Source organism: Papio anubis, chromosome 2 (genome assembly GCF_008728515.1).
Source record: "Papio anubis isolate 15944 chromosome 2, Panubis1.0, whole genome shotgun sequence".
NCBI classification, from domain to species: Eukaryota; Metazoa; Chordata; class Mammalia; order Primates; family Cercopithecidae; genus Papio; species Papio anubis.
In genome coordinates, this window is record NC_044977.1 from 179,459,054 (window position 1) to 179,478,098 (window position 19,045).

General features: G+C 38.7%; 2 protein-coding genes and 1 non-coding gene across 8 annotated transcripts in view; 2 read left to right on the forward strand and 1 right to left on the reverse strand.

The window, feature by feature from the left end:
- The window catches only part of FBXL2 (F-box and leucine rich repeat protein 2), a 145,685-nt gene that overhangs the window by 120,482 nt on the left and 6,158 nt on the right, over window positions 1-19,045 (forward strand). Inside the window, exon 16 of one of the 2 annotated variants that reach the window (XR_644265.3) lies at window positions 5,182-5,962. The exons of the other annotated variant lie outside the window; for it this stretch is intronic. The gene's annotated coding sequence lies outside the window, so the exon portion shown is untranslated. Of the gene's footprint in view, window positions 1-5,181; window positions 5,963-19,045 lie in introns of those variants that run through there. 2 annotated transcript variants of the gene reach the window in all.
- The window catches only part of UBP1 (upstream binding protein 1), a 53,058-nt gene that overhangs the window by 9,920 nt on the left and 24,093 nt on the right, over window positions 1-19,045 (reverse strand). For 4 of the 5 annotated variants that reach the window (XR_002520590.2, XR_002520589.2, XR_004182324.1 and 1 more), the window contains exons 3-11: window positions 18,691-18,767; window positions 14,835-14,940; window positions 13,690-13,796; window positions 11,544-11,696; window positions 11,331-11,441; window positions 10,785-10,892; window positions 4,757-4,860; window positions 2,658-2,712; window positions 1,877-1,970 (exon numbers count right to left, since the gene is read on the reverse strand). Coding sequence is in view for 2 of the 5 variants with exons in the window: in XM_003895234.2 (XP_003895283.1) it covers window positions 1,877-1,970; window positions 2,658-2,712; window positions 4,757-4,860; window positions 10,785-10,892; window positions 11,331-11,441; window positions 11,544-11,696; window positions 13,690-13,796; window positions 14,835-14,940; window positions 18,691-18,767 (915 nt within the window). In the remaining 3 variants the exon portion in view is untranslated. The remainder of the gene's footprint in view (window positions 1-1,876; window positions 1,971-2,657; window positions 2,713-4,756; window positions 4,861-10,784; window positions 10,893-11,330; window positions 11,442-11,543; window positions 11,697-13,689; window positions 13,797-14,834; window positions 14,941-18,690; window positions 18,768-19,045) is intronic. The other variant, XM_003895233.2, reaches the window with a different exon arrangement.
- Window positions 16,030-16,090, forward strand: LOC116273974. The gene has a single exon (XR_004182462.1). It is a non-coding gene; the product is annotated as a U7 small nuclear RNA (small nuclear RNA).

Sequence of the window (19,045 nt, forward strand, 5' to 3'; positions counted from 1 at the left end):
TTTCTAGTCTGTAAAACAAGATCAGAGAAGCATATCTCCCATGAGACAAGAGCATTATTAGAGTCATTTTACAGAGTCAGGTAGGCAGAGAGGCTCTCTTTCATCTCTCCACTGGGGCTTACTACATGCACCTCACAGTTGTGAGCAGAGAGTACTGTGTATGTGTGTGCACACCCTTAACCCATACGGAAAACTGGACAGGTAACTGCATGTACAACCCATCCTGAAATGTGAATGCCCACAGGGATCACAGCAAGAAGACTCACTGCCCTCCTCACCATGCTACTGTCAGTGCTCTGACTCCAGAGATGTGCCAAGAGCATACCATGGCTAGCTCCTCACCCACTTTCTTGGAAGAAGCCCCCAGGAAAAGGAAAAGGCAGAAGGCCGCACCATGTGATCACTGCTTACAGCGAAAAGGGCTTAAAACTCACCAGACAGAAACATGGATCTGCCTGATATAACAGGAGTAACGTGGGGCCTCCCTCAGTTCCAAACGTCGGCGCTTTTTCTATGTGCTATGCTTTTCATCTGCCTTCCATACAACAGTGCAAGACAAACCCCAGCATCCCCACCCTGAAATTTTACAATTTTTAGTTTTTCACACATAAAAGGCTTTACTTAATCATATAAAAATGTAGTCCCCAGCTAGCAAATGACTTCCACCTGGAACTTAATTTTAAAGAGACAAAGAACTACACGGGGAATACCTACTCATTGCACAAACATTACAATACGTGGCATAGTAAGAAACCATGTTCTTTGCAAAATCAAGCTTTTCTTCAGGCTGAGTGTGTGCACACACAAGTTCTGTCCTCTTAAAGGGATTCACAAAGTTGTGTTTTAATGGCCCTACTGCACTGCAGGTGAAGGAAAGCTACCTACCACTTTACTGTGATCCAGCACTTCTCAGCATGTTTGGCCAGGACATGTTACTAGGTGGTCACGTTGGAAAAGACTCCCAGAACCAAATATATCTGGGAAATGCTACCTCTGCCCCACCTGGCAGTATCTATTACTGTCCCTCTAAACAGGTTTCCTGTAGCACTACCTGGAGAAGCAGTGCTTGATAGCTTTTAAAATTCCTTCTTAACATTCGCTTAGCTTACTGTGCAAGAAAAAAAAACTTACACATAAGTATATAAAAACGATAACTGAGTACATTCAGACTATGAAACACTACTTAGCAATAAAAAGGATTAAACTACTGATACACACAACAACTTAGGCGGCCATTATGCTACTGAAAAAAAGCCAATCTCAAAAGGTTATGTACTATATGATTGCATTTATATAACATTCTCAAAATGACAAAATTATAGAGACAGAATATAAAGTGGTTGCCAAGGATTAGGGATGGTAGGGGAAGGGTGTCGGTGTGATTCTAAAGGGGTAGCAGGAGGGAGATCCTTGCAGTGATGGCATAATTCTGTATCTTAACTGTGGTGGTGGTTACAAAAATCTATACCATAACATACATTGTGCCAATGGCAATTTCCTGGTTTTGCTACTGTACTATAATTGTGAGAAACGGAGTGAAAAGTACACCAAAACATCACTGTACTAGCTCTGTAACTTACTGTAAAACAAAAATCATTTCAAAATAAAGTGAAAAAAATCATGTAAATCTATATACACGTACACACAAATGAGGGCACATAAGTCTGGTAAAACTGTTGACTGAACCAATGTCAATTGCCTGGCTTTAATAGCATATAATAAAAATACGAGATATTCCTATTGGGGGATAGATATAAAGAACTTTTCTGTGCATTTTTCTTTGCAACTTCAAAATTTTAAAAATATAAAGTTAATAAAAGCACAGAAACAAAAACAAAACATTCTCATGCACAGATACACACACACATACACATACCTGAAAAATTAGAGAACAGTCTTGTGTAGGAAGAGAATCTGTTTTTGAGTAGCCATTGTTGCGTCTCCTGGATCGTAGTTGAAGGCTGAATTTGCTATTAACAATGAAAATGAACATAAATAAAAGGAACCATTCAAACTGAGAACACTTAAACAATTGACACAGAAAGCCTCGGAGTTTGAAGTAAAAAACACCCAAAAAGAGCATGAGTCTGACTCCAACAATCCAAATAATGACGCAGGCCCTTGTCAGAAACTTAAACATGATACACAATGGGATGCTATTCAGCCATAAAAAAAAAGAGAAAAATCATGCAGCTGCTAATGAAATCATCTTTTGCAGCAACATGGACAACATGAACACTTCATTGTCTTAAGTGAAATAAGCCAGGCACAGAAAGACTTATATTCTCACTTATAAGTGAGCTAAAAAATTTGAACACATGAAGGTAGAGGTGAGAGAGTGGAAAAATAGGTAACAGAAACTGGGAAGAATGGGTGAGGGATAAGAGACAGGATGAGAAGAACTGGATTAAAGGGTACAAACAAACATACAATAAAATAGAAGGAGTAAATTCAGTATTTGATAGCAGAGTAGGATGACTATACCTAAAAAAAATGTACTGAGGTGATGGACACCCTAAATATCCTGACTTGATTACCACACATTATATACATGTAACAAAACTTCTCACCTACTCCATAAATTTGCACAAAAAAACAAAACTTTAAAATGTAGGACCCTGAAAGCATCAGATAGTTTTTAGTAGAAAGATACTTACTTCACCAGAGGCCTGTGAAGCTCCATCTCCCTGATGATTTGGGGAAGAAGAATTGCTGGGGAGAAAGGAGAAAGCAGGAAATTATGATTTTTGTAATGCATGTATGTTTTAATCAAGGCATTAAAAGCTGTTTATGCAAATTTCAAGTAAGGCAACAGTGGGAGAGCGCTATGAAAGTTTGCAACAAAAATGCAAGCACAACAGCTTAGGGTGTGGATATGATGACGAAATAAGACACAGAAGACTGTGTCTTAATTTGTGCCTTCTTCATCTGTTCTAGTAAGAAATTCAAGTTTTGTGAAACAAAAAGGCTTCCCCAATTATCTTCGGGGATGCCAAGGAAAATGAAGGATACACGTTAATTTTTTTTTGAGACAGAGTCTCGCTTTGTCGCCCAGGCTAGAGTGCAGTGGCGGGATCTCAGCTCACTGCAAGCTCTGCCTCTCAGGTTCACGTCATTCTCCTGCCTCAGCGTCCCGAGTAGCTGGGACTACAGGCGTCCGCCACCATGCCCAGCTAATTTTTTTGTATTTTTAGTAGAGACAGGGTTTCGCTGTGTTAACCAGGATGGTCTTGATCTCCTGACCTTGTGATCCACCCGCCTTGGCCTCCCAAAGTGCTGGTATTACAGGCGTGAGCCACCACGCCTGGCCTACACATTAATTTTTAAAAGTTAGGGGAAAAAAATACGAAACATCAAATTAAACAGTTGAAAATAATTGCCAAAAAAAAAAAAATGAGCTACAAGAAATAGTATAATGATCCTAAGCAAAAATATAAAATTATACTCCTTTAAGTAATACATATATCCAAGATTGATGAGGGTGAATTTCAAGAGAACAAAAGAAATTAACCTGTACCACTATCCTTGTGCTTCTAAGTAAAATGAAATGAAAACTCCACAGGGAATAGGGCTACCTTCGGGCTCTTGAGCACCAACTCCTTTCTTAGCCCCCGTGCCTCAATTGCTTAGGTTTATTATCTTGATTACTTATATCCTTTCTACCCATAAGAACTTAAGCTCCTTCATACGGGGGTCTGTCTGTTTGGTCACTAATGTATCGGAACACTTAGTACAGTGCTGGGAACACAGTGAGTTCTCCAGCCTACTAGTGAGTACACAAACTTACAGCTCACCTTTAAAGCCATAATCATTTTCTAAGATTATTCAGACTGGACTGACGAGGAAACTATTCTAAGCCCTCAGAAATAGTAACCTACTGGTCCTCTGGTCACTCCTCTAAGTTGCTGAGTCCAAGGGTATTTTTCTACTCTTAAAGCATAATAGCCTACATGACACCAAGCAGCCTTCTCAGTTTATCCATCTCCTCAGAGGGAGAGCACATTTTTGCTTGCTTTCTCATCAGACCTTGTCAGCATGACCTGAGAACCTTTTCCTTTGTGGTCTTAGCTTTCATAATTTTCCTCCCTAACAAGAAACTTCCTAAAAAATAGGGAACTTCTGATGTGAATTATTCTGCATCAGTTCTGCAGCAAAGCCCTGGAATGGAAAGCCTCCATGGGGTACCACTGCACCTTCAAGATACCCAAATGCAGTCTCCTGCTCCCACCCCGAGCTCACTCTAAACTCTTGCCAGTCAAGGCTGGATAACAGAATAAAGAGTCCACCATTTCCATTTCTAAAACCACAGCAAATCTGTAGAAACAGAAAGGTCTTCCCTTAAAGATTCAATTAAAAAAATAGTGTATCAATTGGGAGAGAAAAGAAATACTGCAGAAAATAACCCATTTGATATAAGCATTATAGACAAGAGAATGAACTTAGTAACAAACTGACTTTGTCATTCTCTCTTTACCTATAGACACTATTAATGTTGTCTTTAATCTCACAAAGAATGTATCTTGGCTATATCTTGAAAATGGCCCCTTGTCTACAATTACCATAGTTGTGACTATGTAAGGCACAAGGGGCTTGGAGTAAAAAAGGCTGGTAGGCGAAGAAAAGACAATGATTGTCCTCTGCCACTGAGATACAGGCTATTTCCCCTTACTATTTCCTTCAGGTACAATATAAACAAAAGGCTGCTGTACATGGAGAGATGGGGAAATGAAGGCACATGATTACGCAAACCAGATACCTGTCTGGGACACTGCAAGTGCTCTGCTGTGGGGAGGTGAAAGTGGGCGCTGGGGAAGGGCTGTTATTCACATAGGCTGTGGGGGCATCGGGCCACGGAGAACACTAAGGACAGAAACAGAAATAAATTAATGATATGCTTTTAAAATATGTGGAAGAAATATTTTTGTAATTCACTCACTAGCCAAATGCAAGATTATAAAATGCGAGACAGCTGACATTTATCAAGCAACCTCACAGACACATGTCAAATTTACTTCTGTGTGGCAAAGAAAAGTTTTACCTGCTGTGTGCGTCTAGACACTGATTAAAGACCTAAAGTGATGACAGCAGCAAAAATTTATAAAGGCATTTAAAATATATGCTTAAGTATAATTTGCTTTCAAGAGCTTTCTCCTCCCTCTTTACCAGTATCCTCTTTATCAGTTTCCCAACAGGCACCTATCAAGATTTAAGAATGGCGAAGACAAGAAAGAATTTATAAGCAACATCTGACATCACATGGTGACCTGAAACATGGCTCTGACCTAACTAGTGCTCCTTTTGCCCTCTTCCCCAATGAGCAGCCTCACCAGTACCCATTTGCTTCTTTGATACCTCTAAAGAGTAATAATCCTCAAGACAGACCAGACAGGCCAAGCATCAAAATACATCAACTGTGTACAGTACTGCCTCTCTCTCTCTCTCTCTCTCTGTTTTATATTTTCTGGAAGTGTTATGGTAAACTTTAGTATTTTTCAGCTCCAGGCAAAATTCTGACCAGAAACAGAACAAAGACACGGAGATACATGAACTATTACAATTAGGAGAGTTGAAAAAGTCAAAGTCAAAAGCATGCTAAGCATGCCAGGGTAATCTCAAATAGAAGTCTTCAAACTTGACATATAGACATCACATGATGTGATTTCACTGTACAGGTATTCTTTCTAAAAACCAATGGATCTGAGGACTCAGTTTCAAGGGTCCCCTTTCATAATCATCCTTCTCTCATTTTACACAAGAAAGGCATCACATCTAACCATAGCCTTGGGGTTTAAGACTTTCCCAGGCTGGACATGGTGACTCATACCCTTAATCCCAGCACTTTGGGAGGCCAAGGCAGCAGCCCAGGATAGCTCAGGATAGCTTGAGTTCAAGATCAGCTTGGGCAACATAGTGAGACCCTGTTTCTACCAAAAAATAAAAACAATAAAATAAACATGAGGCTGGGCGCAGTGGCTCACGCCTGTAATCCCAACACTCTGGGAGGCTGAAGCAGGAGAATTGCTTGAACCCGCGAGGTGGAGGTTGCAGTGAGCCGAGAACATGCCATTGCACTCCCACCTGGGTGACAGAGTGAGATTCCATCTCAAAAATAATAAAAAATAAATAAATAAATAAATAAATAAAATGAAGAAAGACTCTCAAAGCCAAGCTAAAGACACTAGGATTTAAAAAAAAAAAAATAGCCAGGTGTGGTGGTGCACACCTGTAGTCACAGCTACTTGGGAGTCTGAGACAGGAGAATCACTTGAATCCGGGAAGGGGAGGCTGCAGTGAGCCATGACTGCACCACTGCACTCCCGCTTGGGTAACACAGTGAGACCCCCATCTTGAAAAAAAGAAAAGTACATAACTCTAATGACTAAGTTTTTCTGTAAATAAGGTGATTTTCAACTATTTGCTATCAAAATAATTCAGGAGGACCTATCGTCAACTGACATATATTGAAATAATCTAGTAGATCACACAAAAATGTCCCTGGGATTTTTGACAGATGATTCAAAAGGACTTCCAGGACCTAAATGGCATTGCTGAAAGAAAAAACAAAACTTCTCATATCTATAAAATTCTAGAAGTTAATTCTACTCTGTCTCATCATTCAAGATGCACTTCCAATAATATTTCTATTTTTACATTTAATAAATTTTCATCAAAATCTGTAGGATTTGTTTTGATAAATTGGTACTAATAAGTTTTAAATATCTTGACCGAGTTAAGATGCTATGGTCATAGCAAATTTTAAAAATTAAATTTCAATTTATGTAAATTTGTTGAAAGGTAATTTTTTTGGGGTGATCATTTAAAAATTTCAGTTTGGTCATCTGAAGCCTCAGGAAGAAAAAATAAAAATAAATAAGAAAAAAATTTTTAAAGATTTTCAGGCATAAAACTATGTCATATTAAGATAAAATTTAAAGGGAGTGAATTAGAAACATGAGACCAAGAAGGAAGAACAGAGTAAAATTTTGGATTTAATTAATTTTTTGAATGAACAATAGCAGTGGTCAAACTGCTATGGCATTTAGATTCCACAGGATGCACCTCAAGAGTAATGTTACAATTTTATCTTAAATTGTAAATACAAATCGCCACCATGCCAGAACATTGCTTCCTTTGCAGCTATTTAAATTTATGATGAAAAATTTTATGATGAAAACTTTCAGATGTCAATCTGGAAAGGTGCAAGTGTATCCTTTCTCAAAATTCTTTTGAGGCCAGGCATGATGGCTCATGCCTATAATCCCAGCACTTTCGGAGGCCAAGGTGGGAGTATCATTCTGAGGCCAGGAGTTGGAGATCAGCCTGAGGAACACAGCAACCTGTCTCAACAAAAATAAAATTTAAAAAGTACTCAGGCATGGTAGTGTGTGCCTGTAGGCCTAGCTACTCAGGAGGCTGAGATGGAAGCATCACTTGAGCTAAGGAGTTTGAGGCTGCAGTGAACTTTGATCACACTACTGCACTCCAGGCCCAGGTGACTAGGCAAGACACTGTCTCTAAAAAAATTTTTAAATTATTTTGAGTAGGTAAGTGTCAAGACCACTGGTGTAATGGAGCTAAGAAACTGTGAAGCACACTGAGGGCAGAAATTAAGTCTCACCAATGGTTACAGGGGCTTAAAACGCTTGTCTGACATCCATCAAAAGCAATGGATACATGGAAAATAATCTCAACTACCCAATTATTTATCCCCTTAAAAATAAGAAAAATGGGCCGGGCGCGGTGGCTCAAGCCTGTAATCCCAGCACTTTGGGAGGCCGAGACGGGCGGATCACAAGGTCAGGAGATCGAGACCATCCTGGCTAACACGGTGAAACCCCGTCTCTACTAAAAAAATACAAAAACCTAGCTGGGCGAGGTGGCGGGCGTCTGTAGTCCCAGCTACTCGGGAGGCTGAGGCAAGAGAATGGCGTGAACCCGGGAGGCGGAGCTTGCAGTGAGCTGAGATCCGGCCACTGCACTCCAGTCTGGGCGACAAAGCGAGACTCTGTCTCAACAAAAAAAAAAAAAAAAAAAAAAAGAAAAATGACTGCAGACTTATTAGTTCTATTACCAGTCAACTTTCAAAAAAGAAATCTAATTTAGCTGGAGAGCTTTGAATAAACTTATTGCATGGCATACCAACTTTGCTATAAAATACATTTTACACAACAGTGCCCATTCTTTTAAAAGTACGGCCTTTTAAGCCAGGTGAGATGGCACACACACACCTGTGGTCCAACTACTCAGAGGTCTGAGGCAGGAAGACTGCTTGAGGAGTTGGAGGCCAGCCTTGGCAACACAGCAAAAGCCCATCTCAAAAAAAAAAAAAAAAAACAAAAAAAAACAAAAAACTAGACCCTTGTTTTTCTTTCCATCTTACAAAGTATCACCTCCTCAGTTTACACTGTTTGATAAACCCAAGACCCTGTGAGCTGACTAGCAAATCTAATCATGGGCATCACACACTGTCGCCTCACCTCTACTATCTGAAAGATTTTCCTGCTGCAACATCCCCTCCCACACGTAAAATATAACACAGCATAACATGCACATATAAATAATGTAAACCATTTAATATTAAAAGTATCAAGTCTCTCTAAACTTTTGGTAATTATTGCCAGCCATTTGAAGAAATGAAGTCATCAAAAAGCTTCAAGTTAGCATGGCAGAGTAATGTAGAAACACCAAGTTTACCAAAACTCCATGAAATTTTGCTTTTAGGTATTTAGATTCTTCTAACATTCGAAAAGCAAGCAATGGTGCAGTGCCTATGCTCCTGAAGATAGTCTGTAATTCATAATGGTGCCAGCGATGCCTGGCCTGCACTCATAGTTATGGTTTCAGTACACCATGAACACAGTCCCTCCCCAGGTAAAGAATGATCACCCATTTTAGGCTGTAGAAATTGGCAGTCATCATTTGAGCCAATCATATACAGCTCAGAGATGAAGACCAACAGACACACTAAGAGTTTTATTGTACAGCATCTCCTGGTAACCAGTAGTGACTATTCAGTGTGGGACCATTTCATTCGGCATCTTTTCGACTCTAACAGTAAATCTGGATATCCCTTTTTACTGAAAGCCAACTGTAACAAGACAAAAACTCTTATGAAACGTTGGCCTTCCTTTGTAGAAATTTGAAGAAACATGAAATTCTGCAAACTTTCTTTTTTAAGGGATCAATCTATACCCTGCTTTTTTAAAAACAGGTTTTCAAAATGAGCTCTAACCACCCCTAGAAGCATCTGAACAAAATCAAATACAGCCAGGGCAGCAAGCAATACACGACGAAGATGTGAAATCCCAGGCCAGTGAACTGCTGACGTTTTGCATACTTTAGACTTGAGTTAAGAATCATTAAGAATTTACCAACAGTTTTCCCATCTTCAGATTACATCTGGGCTATAATCAATTTATTTTATTTAGGAATTACCAGAACCCACTTCTTTACTAGTTAAATGGTTTATAACAGGAGAGGAAAAGTGAGTTACCAGAATCCCCCCGCGCAAAGAAGTTTACTAAGAACCATTGGTGGGTCTTCAGCTGGGAAATCAGAAAAGGATAAAAACAAAATTGCTGTGGTGGGTGTTTTAGGAAAGAATATACAGCTGTTTTAACGATCTTTGATTCGAATTAAAAAAAAAAAAAAAAAAAAGCCCAGTTAAAGAAAATGTAATGTGCGCTTCCAGTGGCACTAGGATGAGTACAATTTCAATTTCATTGCATAGAGAAGCACTAAAACATTTTTATTCAATACTATAATTGGAAATGAGTTTCTTGTGATAGTGCTTGTGACAGTAACATTCAAAGTCTACATTTAACCACAGTAATTGTGATATGTGTAAGAGTGAAAAATCCTCTGGCACTTTAATAGTGCAAAGACTGCAACAGTGAATACAGCAGTCATGAATACATATGATGACAATTATTTTAAATGATTCTTTAATGTTCTGTGTTTACATTTACTGAAGGTATGTAGCTGATCTAAGTTTGCAAAGCAGGATCATCCTTTGTGGACTAATAGATGAAGAGTCATGTCATAAAATAAAGATTTGCTATACTTAACCGGACAAACCACATATTCAACCAGATGACCCTGACTGCATATTGAGGGGGACCCAGGTCTAAGTGTAGCAAGGTACACTACTTTGGCCCGAAGCATTAATTCGCAATGCAAGTGCCAAGAAGAAACATGAATCCCATCAGTTTTTTTCTTCTACCAGTGCTGCCAAACAGGCTTTTAGAAGCATAGACAGACACACATTTTTATGCTACATGCAGAAAAATGTGACAAAGAACTGCACGTGTTAATGTCAAGCTTGCTGCCATCATCTAACTGTCCACAAAATTTTCTTATCAAGTATACATATGAGAAAGCAAGACCCTTTTCAGTTACACAAAAATAATAGCTAATTTACTAAAGAAAGTATTTTCAATTAATTTCAGTGCTCTTGAAGGAGGTGTGTGTGTGGAGGAGAGAGAGGGAGGGAAGGAGGAAGGGAAGGAGTCAGGGAGGGAATACATATCTCTGAGTGTCTTTTTTTCCCTCCAAAACCACCCAATATGGTCAACATTGTTTTTTGCTTTGTTTTAAAGTGTTAGATTTAGGAAATTTTCCTCAGTGAGGAACAAACAGAAGCAGGAAGTCTAAACAAAAGCAAATTAAATCAAGACATGGACATCAAAAACAATTTTGGCTTTACTTTGCGGTGGAAGTTGGTCCTATATCTAACACTGCACAAGGTTTCTTGCACAATGAAAAGAGAAGCAGAAGTCCCTTACACTGCCTCGCTTTGCCAGAGAATCACCGTAGTCTGCTGGCAAAGTCCGCTTGCTGGACTTTTTCTGCTCATGTTCAACTGCATCTTCAATTATAGGCTCAAGCCTCATCTGGACAAACACCAAAGATTGGGATCAATGTCTTTTCATTATACAAAGAAAGATCTAACACCCTGTTTCATGTCTCTTCAGTCCAATTAAACAAATGTATGACTAACAGGATTCAAAGTTAAAGAAAATGCAAAACCCCAGCAGTGACAAAAATTGGACTTTCTAGGCCCCAACTTAAGTCTCTTGCCAACTTCAAAGTTTTTAAGGTCTGTTTCTAAGACCTCATTGGGATTTCAGCATCTTCATTTAAGATCCCACCCAGGAAACAGTCTAACAAAATCCCCAAATTTAAATATTTTCCCCACAAATTTCACAAACAATAACGTGTCAAACTGCCACCCAATCTTCCCCAACCCTTTTGTAGCAAAACTCATCTTAGAAATAGACTAATATGCAACCTTTGCTTCTCTTCCAAAACCAAATGCTGCACTACATTACCTCTGTGAGGATTGTGGTATCATAGGACGGCTGATACTTTTCTTTTTCATGAGCTGTTCTCTTCTCCATCTTCTCTCGGTCAGTTTTTTGTTTCCTGTCTGCACCTTTAGGCTTAAAAACAAAGTATACTATTTCATCCATCAGGTTGCAGACACACAGCTTTATAGGCAAAACTGAGCCTTAATTACGGAAAACCCGGGTTCTCTCTCTTACCTTAAAAACTTTGATTTGGCAGCTAGCTGAGTGTAGATGATCTGTGTATTCCCCGTTTTCGTTCTGCTTAAATGTGTCAACCTGGATCCTAAAGGGCACTCCCTTTTCACCTCCGTGCTTCCGTGGAGTAAATTCTGTGCTGATGCAGTGTACCTATAAAACGATTCAGGCTGAAATGGATTCAAAGACCTACCACTGGTTATTTTTCTATTTTGTTCCCTCTTGAGTGACCTGACACCACTATAAATTCAAGATCCTTTAAAATGAACTCATCGCACATACTAGCCAAATTATCTATGAACCTCTCTAATTGTTTTTAAGATATGGCTTCCCTCTCACAAATCCAGCTGAGCCTCTCCAGACTTTCTGAGCTCTTGCCCATCACAATGCCTTGCCTCTAATGCAGGACTTGGCTCCAATGAGGGGTAGAACACTACAGTAGCTTCCTATGTATACTGCCCACCTCCACCTGGGACTGTCTGCTAATCTCAGACCCAGGGTCCTAAGCCCTGTTCAATCCACAGCAATCTTCACCTCATCATTTAGAGCTTCTGTTGTTTGTCCTCTACTGCCATTAGCCCTGCTCTACCCAGCCAACCATCTTACTGCCGTTCCTACAGACACTAATTTGTGATACTTTGCCTGGGGAAATTTCATAGTCCAGAAAGCCCACTACCCATACTATTCTGTATCCATCTAAACTCTTTGGTCAACTCTTCAAAGACTATTCAGGATCCAGAGGGCAATACTCATCCTTCTACCACTCCTGCCCTGTCTCCTAATACCCACCCTGGATGACATCCTTAGGGTTTCACACAGAGTTAACAGCAAGACCTTGGTCATTTCTGACTGCTACACATCCCCTCTTCTAATGACTCACTATTAAAACTGATCTCTGCAATATGACAATACAACCTGAGATGTAAAGCCAGGTCTTGTATCAGTCTGATTTACTACATAACTAGTTGCCTTATAGACAAACACCAACAGTATGAGTTTATATCAATATTTGGCTGATATAAACCATGCCCCCAGTGATTTAACTGATGGAGAATAATATTGGTGGAATACCAAAAGGCAAAATACAAGTTATTTTTTACAGTTCATGCAAAGCATAGCTTATGTAGGCTGGTCAGCCAGTAAGTGGTTTTCCTCTTGTATATATTACCTACCTGGTAGTTTAAATTTCACCACATACAAATTTGAACATTCTGGGTATTAGAATTACTATTTTTTTTAAATATAGAATAATGATATTATAGTTACTTTTAAAAAATCATCTCTTAGAGACATGATATTTATGGATGAAATAGTATGTCTGAAACTTGCTTTAAAGTACTCTAACAGGCTGGGCATGGTGGCTCACACCTGTAATCCCAGCACTTTAGGAGGACAAGGCAGGCGGATCACTTGAGGTCAGGAGCTCAAGACCAGTCTGGCCAACATGGTGAAACCCCCATCTCTACTAAAAATACAAAAATCAGTCAGGCATTGTGGTGCACACCTGTAATCCCAGCTACTCGGTAGGCTGAGAGATAAGAATCGCTTGAATCTGGGAGGCAGAGATTGCAGTGAGCCAAGATCAAGCCACTGTATTCCAGCCTGGACGACAGAATGAGACTCCATCTCAAAAAACAAACAAACAAACAAACAAAAAACCGTGCTCCAACAATAAAAGGGGGAAGAAACTACAAAAAACTGCTAAAGCCAGGTGACAGTTACATGGATAATTAATCATCATTATTATCCTATTTGTAGAGGTTTGAATTTTTCAGTATTAGAATGTTTTTAAAATAATGCTTGAAGGAATTTTAAAACCTCAATCTTTTTTCAATTGTATCCTCTTAAATGGCAACTTTTGTTCAAGAGAAACACATCTCATGAAAAACAGACATTTTCATTATTGGGACTACTAGTGGTAAAAATAACATTTGAATAATGCTTTCCATATCATAGAATGTCTTCATATATGTTAGTTTAAAATAGGATGAACTTACTAGATTAAACCTAACTATCTATATAGAAAGACACTACAACATAGTTTACAAATAGGCATTTCAAGGAAATGATACTGTATCAAAAATTCAATCCTGCCATGACCTAAACAACTAGGTTAGTATGCTTCTAATAATGTAAAAATCCAAACCTGAATGAAAGCAGAGGTGCGTTTTGCTGGGTCCCACAGAAATTCAACCGCATTTAACTGGCTTGGATTTGTCCTTGTGTCAATTATTCCCACAGACATTGGAATATCTATGTTTTAAAAAGAAGTTACATAAAAACTCATCCACTTTAAATAACTTAAAAACTTACAACCTATTATATTCTAATGAAATAATTGTAACTGCTTTGAACTCTGTCCTTCAATGGTCTCCATGATCAACTTCCTCAACATGGAAACCTACCCTAAACAAGTATCATAGTTTCCCCTACCATGGTTTGTATTTCATTTTTTTAAGAATATGATAAGGCTGAGCGCGGTGGCTCACGCCTGTAATCCCAGCACTTTGGGAGGCCAAGGCAGGCGGATCACCTGAGCTCAGGAGTTTGATATCAGCCTGGCCAACATGGTGAAACCCCATCTCTACTAAAAATACAAAAATTAGCCGGATGCAGTGGCAGATGCCTGTAGTCCCAGCTACTCAAAAGGCTGAGGCTCAAGAATCGCTTGAACCCAGGAGGTGGAGGTTGCAGTGAGTCAAGATCATGCCACTGCACTCCAGCCTGGGTGACAGAGCAAAACTCCGTCTCAAAAAAAAAAAAATAGATGGTACCAGTTTACAATTAAATGGTTTCAAAATCATAGAATTCCAGGTTCACATTAGTTTAGCACCAAAAAGTTACTTGACTCTTTAACTATAAAACAACTCTCTCGGTTCTTTATAATACAAGGATGGGAAAAAAATAAAAAGAAAAAAATGTATACATGCATACATATATATATGTGTGTGTATGTATATATGGAAAACAACTCTAAAGACACAAGATCCTAGCCAGGCATGGTGGCGCATGCCTGCAATCCCAGCTACTCGGGAGGCTAAGGCAGGAAAATCACTTCAAGATGGGAGGTGGAGGCTGCAGTGAGCCAAGATCGTGCCACTGCACTTCATCCTGGGTGAGAGAGCAAGGCTCTGTCTCAAAAACAAAAACAAAACAAAAAAAAAGACAAGACATAAAATCCACAAACACCAAAACTTTCCCCACACAAGTAATTCATGATGCCCACATAACACATTACTGGGCATAGCTAAACAATGCCCTCATCTCCATGGTCTTGATCACTGCCTGTACCTAAATCAAGAAGTCTGTCTCCTGGGCGATTCCACTTCCATCCTTCAAGTTGCTGATGCTCTGTGTATTGTAGCCGTCTGTCATGGAATACAACCCTTATGATGCTCTGTGGAATAAGTGGGGAAAATGAGTACTTTTAAACTGCTCCAGCTAAAATGCAGGACCATTTCTACTTCTTATGTGTTAACGCATAGCAGTAGAACATACACAACCAGATTCTATTTTAAACATTCCAAAAGTGAACTCTTTTGCCCTTGGATACCTGGATTACGGTACAATTACTTGGTGCAAAGAATTATAACTCAGAAATTAAAATTATAAATAAAATGGTAACTTAGGTATTGATGTGATAAAATAATTTGTTATTGCAATTCAAAATTAAGGTTCTTCCCCCTAAAATTAATGAGCAAGAATTCTATTCCTACAAAGAAAATACCAGATGCACACAGGAGTTATTAAAAATGAAAAGACAGAGACAGAGAAACCCAGGCACAATCGTAAAACTTTGTTAATTTAAAATAACAGTTAACAATTGAGTTTTTTTGGCTGGGTGTGGTGGCTCATGCCTGTAATCCCAACACTTTGGGAGACCAAGGAGGGCAGATCAGGAGGTCAGGAGATCGAGACCATCCTGGCTAACACGGTAAAACCTTGTCTCTACTAAAAACATAAAAAATTAGCCGGGCATGGTGGTGGGCACCTGTAGTCCCAGTAGCCAATTAAAAGTAGCAATTTTTTTCTTTGAGATAGTTTTAAAAAGAGGCCAATGTGGGAGAAATTTATAGGGCTCAGTGGCTGCTTTATTCCATGCCCATCTTCCTCACCTGTACCCACACCTGCAGGGCCTGCCCAACCCATTACCCAGCACCCACTTCACACCTGACCACAGCAAAGCTCTCATAGTGATGGTGCATAGGCTAGTGGTGGCCCCTAAGACACCAGTGCCAGTGGTTCACATTTGCTAGCCAGCTTGTCTCCAGACAAAAGTACAGCACAGAAAATATCACAATTCTAATTGTTCCATATTCGGTGAGAACCATACTAAATACACATACTCAGATGAAAACAGTATGAGAATACAGATATTAGATTTCAGAGCTTTACTAAGCCCCATTCTAGGTCAGACTAAAATACTAAAGAAGATAAAAGGAGGATCAAAGTTAGGAAATTACAAGATATATAAGAAAAATTCTAGCATTGTATAGCTCTTTTAGAATTTGTCTAGCAGGTTTTCCAGTTTCTACCAGAAAACCCTACCCAAAAAAGAATGGAAAGGAAAAAAGGAAGGAAAGAAAAGGAAGGGAGGAAGGGAGAGAAAAAGAGAGGGAGAAGGGAGGGAGAGAGGAAAGGAACTTCTTAAATGAAACGGGGAGAAAAATCTCATTATCTGAAAGTTCTCCCTAAAAGGAGATTGACTACATTTTCAGAACTAGCAACATGTGATGGGGCCCTAACAATAAGACTGAAAGAAAAAAACAGAACAAAAAAAGATGAAAACAGAACAATCAGAGAAAGCACATTGCTAAATATGTTCAGCACATTCAAGAAGTTCCAAAGCACCTTTGCAAACCTATCACTTGATCCCTAAGGTTCCCCCCAAAATTTAAGTAGCATAGTCGAAGATCCTAGGGCCAGTAAATAAAACTCTAGAAGTTTGAAGCATATTTTAGGGACTATCTAGCTAAAAAAAGGATGTGATTTCCAAGAAATTCATCCTGCAGTCTTTGGTAGCAGCAGACAGTAGCTCTTAATCCCAGACAAGCTTACAGAATATAACTGGATGCCTGGCACATCCACCAAAAATCATGCAGCTGGCTTATCAAAGATGAAGCCAATGTAAAGTGCTTTAAAAATTAACTCTTTTCAATCAGTGAGCTAAATATTTAGATACTGATGCCTTCAGAATAAGTGGAATATACTTGTCTAGTATACTAACACTTAACTAGTGTCAGCGAAACATTTATTGTGCATTTATAAGTTAATGGTTTTGTTACTAACAGTAGTTCATTATGTCATAATGAAGTATCATTTTTCCCTTTATTTACTTGCACTAATTTTATGTATTAAATGTTTTTACATGTTTTAATTTGCAAGTAAATACAAGGAAGTTGAACTTAAAAGCAGTTATACAACTTAACCCTGCTATTCCAAGTTAATCTGACAGGTATTTCAACCAGCCTGCCAAAATATTTTAAGCATTAGGTATCACCTATCAGAGTAATTATTCCTAAATCCTACCACCTATTCAGGGAACTGCCCTGGAAAGCCAGCCTGTCTCCACTGATAAATGACAAAGACAATTGTTTCAGAATTGATTTTCTTCAATGCCTTGATGGACACTGAATTTTGGCATTTGGTCTGGATGTCAAAGTTTGTTATATTTTCCTCAGAACACTGAATGGTCATGAATGAGGAACTGAGTTAAAATTACGAATTAGTAAATTCTATAATCCAGCATACACAAAAAAAGCACAAGGGGGAATAGATGAAACAAGACTGGTAAATTGTGGAGAATGTTGAAGTTGGCAGGAGAACTTATAAGAACTCATGATATATACCAGATATATTTATTATATACCACCATATGATGGATATATGTGGATTCATTGTACCATTTTCTTTACTTCTGGGTATGTTCAAATTTTACCATAATAAAATATTTAAAAAATTGTTCTAACATTTTTGGATCCAGTTTTAAAGACCTCAATATAGGGCCCATCAAATCCTACTAAATTTTATTACGGAGTTTACAATTAAAACAACTTTCCAACTCTTTTACACTGATACATTTAAACAAACAAAAAAACCCCAGCATCTTACATGTGATGAGGCCCTAACAATAAGACAAAAAGAAAAAAAAAAAACCACACAGAACAAAGACAGACAAAAACAGAACAATCAGAGAAAGCACACTGCTGAATATGTTCTGCACATTCAAGAAGTTCCAAAGCACCTTTGGTAACCTATCATTTGATCCCCAAGTAACCTTCCAGGTGCCCTCCAGGTACTGGGCAGCTGGCTTTCCCAGACATGCCACATTAGTTAACACACCAAATTTAGATTGCCTGAATCCAATTCCCACCACAAGGCTGCCCTTCCCATGTTTACCCACCAAAAAGGCAGATCCACAGAGGGCAGTGTCTTTCCAATAGGATGCCCCTCCACACTGAGGGCCCAGCAGCACCTGGGCCCTGACATGCCACTCTGTGGGGAGATGGAAGGATCAAGAGAACTTGTCTCTTGCTAACACGTAGTCACATGAGGTTTCACCTTTCCCCAGTTAAGATTCTTTCATTAACCCTGCCCTGTAATGCTTTGGAATTTATAACTAGCCATGATGTATGATGGATACAGGCTAGGAGGGGCTGGGGGCAGGGATGGTTCTGAAGATATATCCTAAAAGAACAGGTCAGCTGGAAAACAGCTATGCCTCCTACATCTAGGATGACTGACTTCTTAATTCAGATACATGGGTAGGGTGAACAGAGATTTCAATTTTTTTAATGAAATTTTACAAGGTAAAGGATTTTTTAAAGTTTTATGCCAACACTGACATTCTTCCCCATATTATCTTTTACTTTTAGAGAGGCTTATAGTTTTTTGTTGTGGTGGTGAGTTTTTTACCCCATAACTGCTACTAACTTTTCTATTGTTCCTTGATTTCCAAGGGTCTTTCACAATTACTCTACCCAATAACGGCTATAATTCCCATTTTACAGGTGAATAAACAAAATATAGCTCAAAAAGTTAAAAAGTTGTAATGTAACAATTATTGAAGTGAAATTAATTTTTTTAAAACAAAAACTCATTCAATCACAGCAATATCCATTTGGGAATTAAAATGGACTGTCCTTACCTTTACTAATTTTCCACTGATCTCAGGCATATCACCCATTTTCCGATTATCCAGCATCCGAATTTCGTAAGACTGACCTATTTAAAGAAATTGTGTATAAAAAACAATCCTTATAAAGAACATCACTTTGCTTAACATAATTCAAAATGCATGTTTCTCAGAACATACATTACACAATGACAGTTAACTTGCTAGAGAAGCAAATTCAGGTTGATCCTTCTTTTCCCTCTAAAAATCACACCAACCTTCTGTCCTTACATTATTACAGGAGACAAGAGTTTCTCTGTCAATTTATCTTCATCTGCCACTCTCTTACACTAAATTTTTATTATGCTTGCATTACCTAAGACTAATT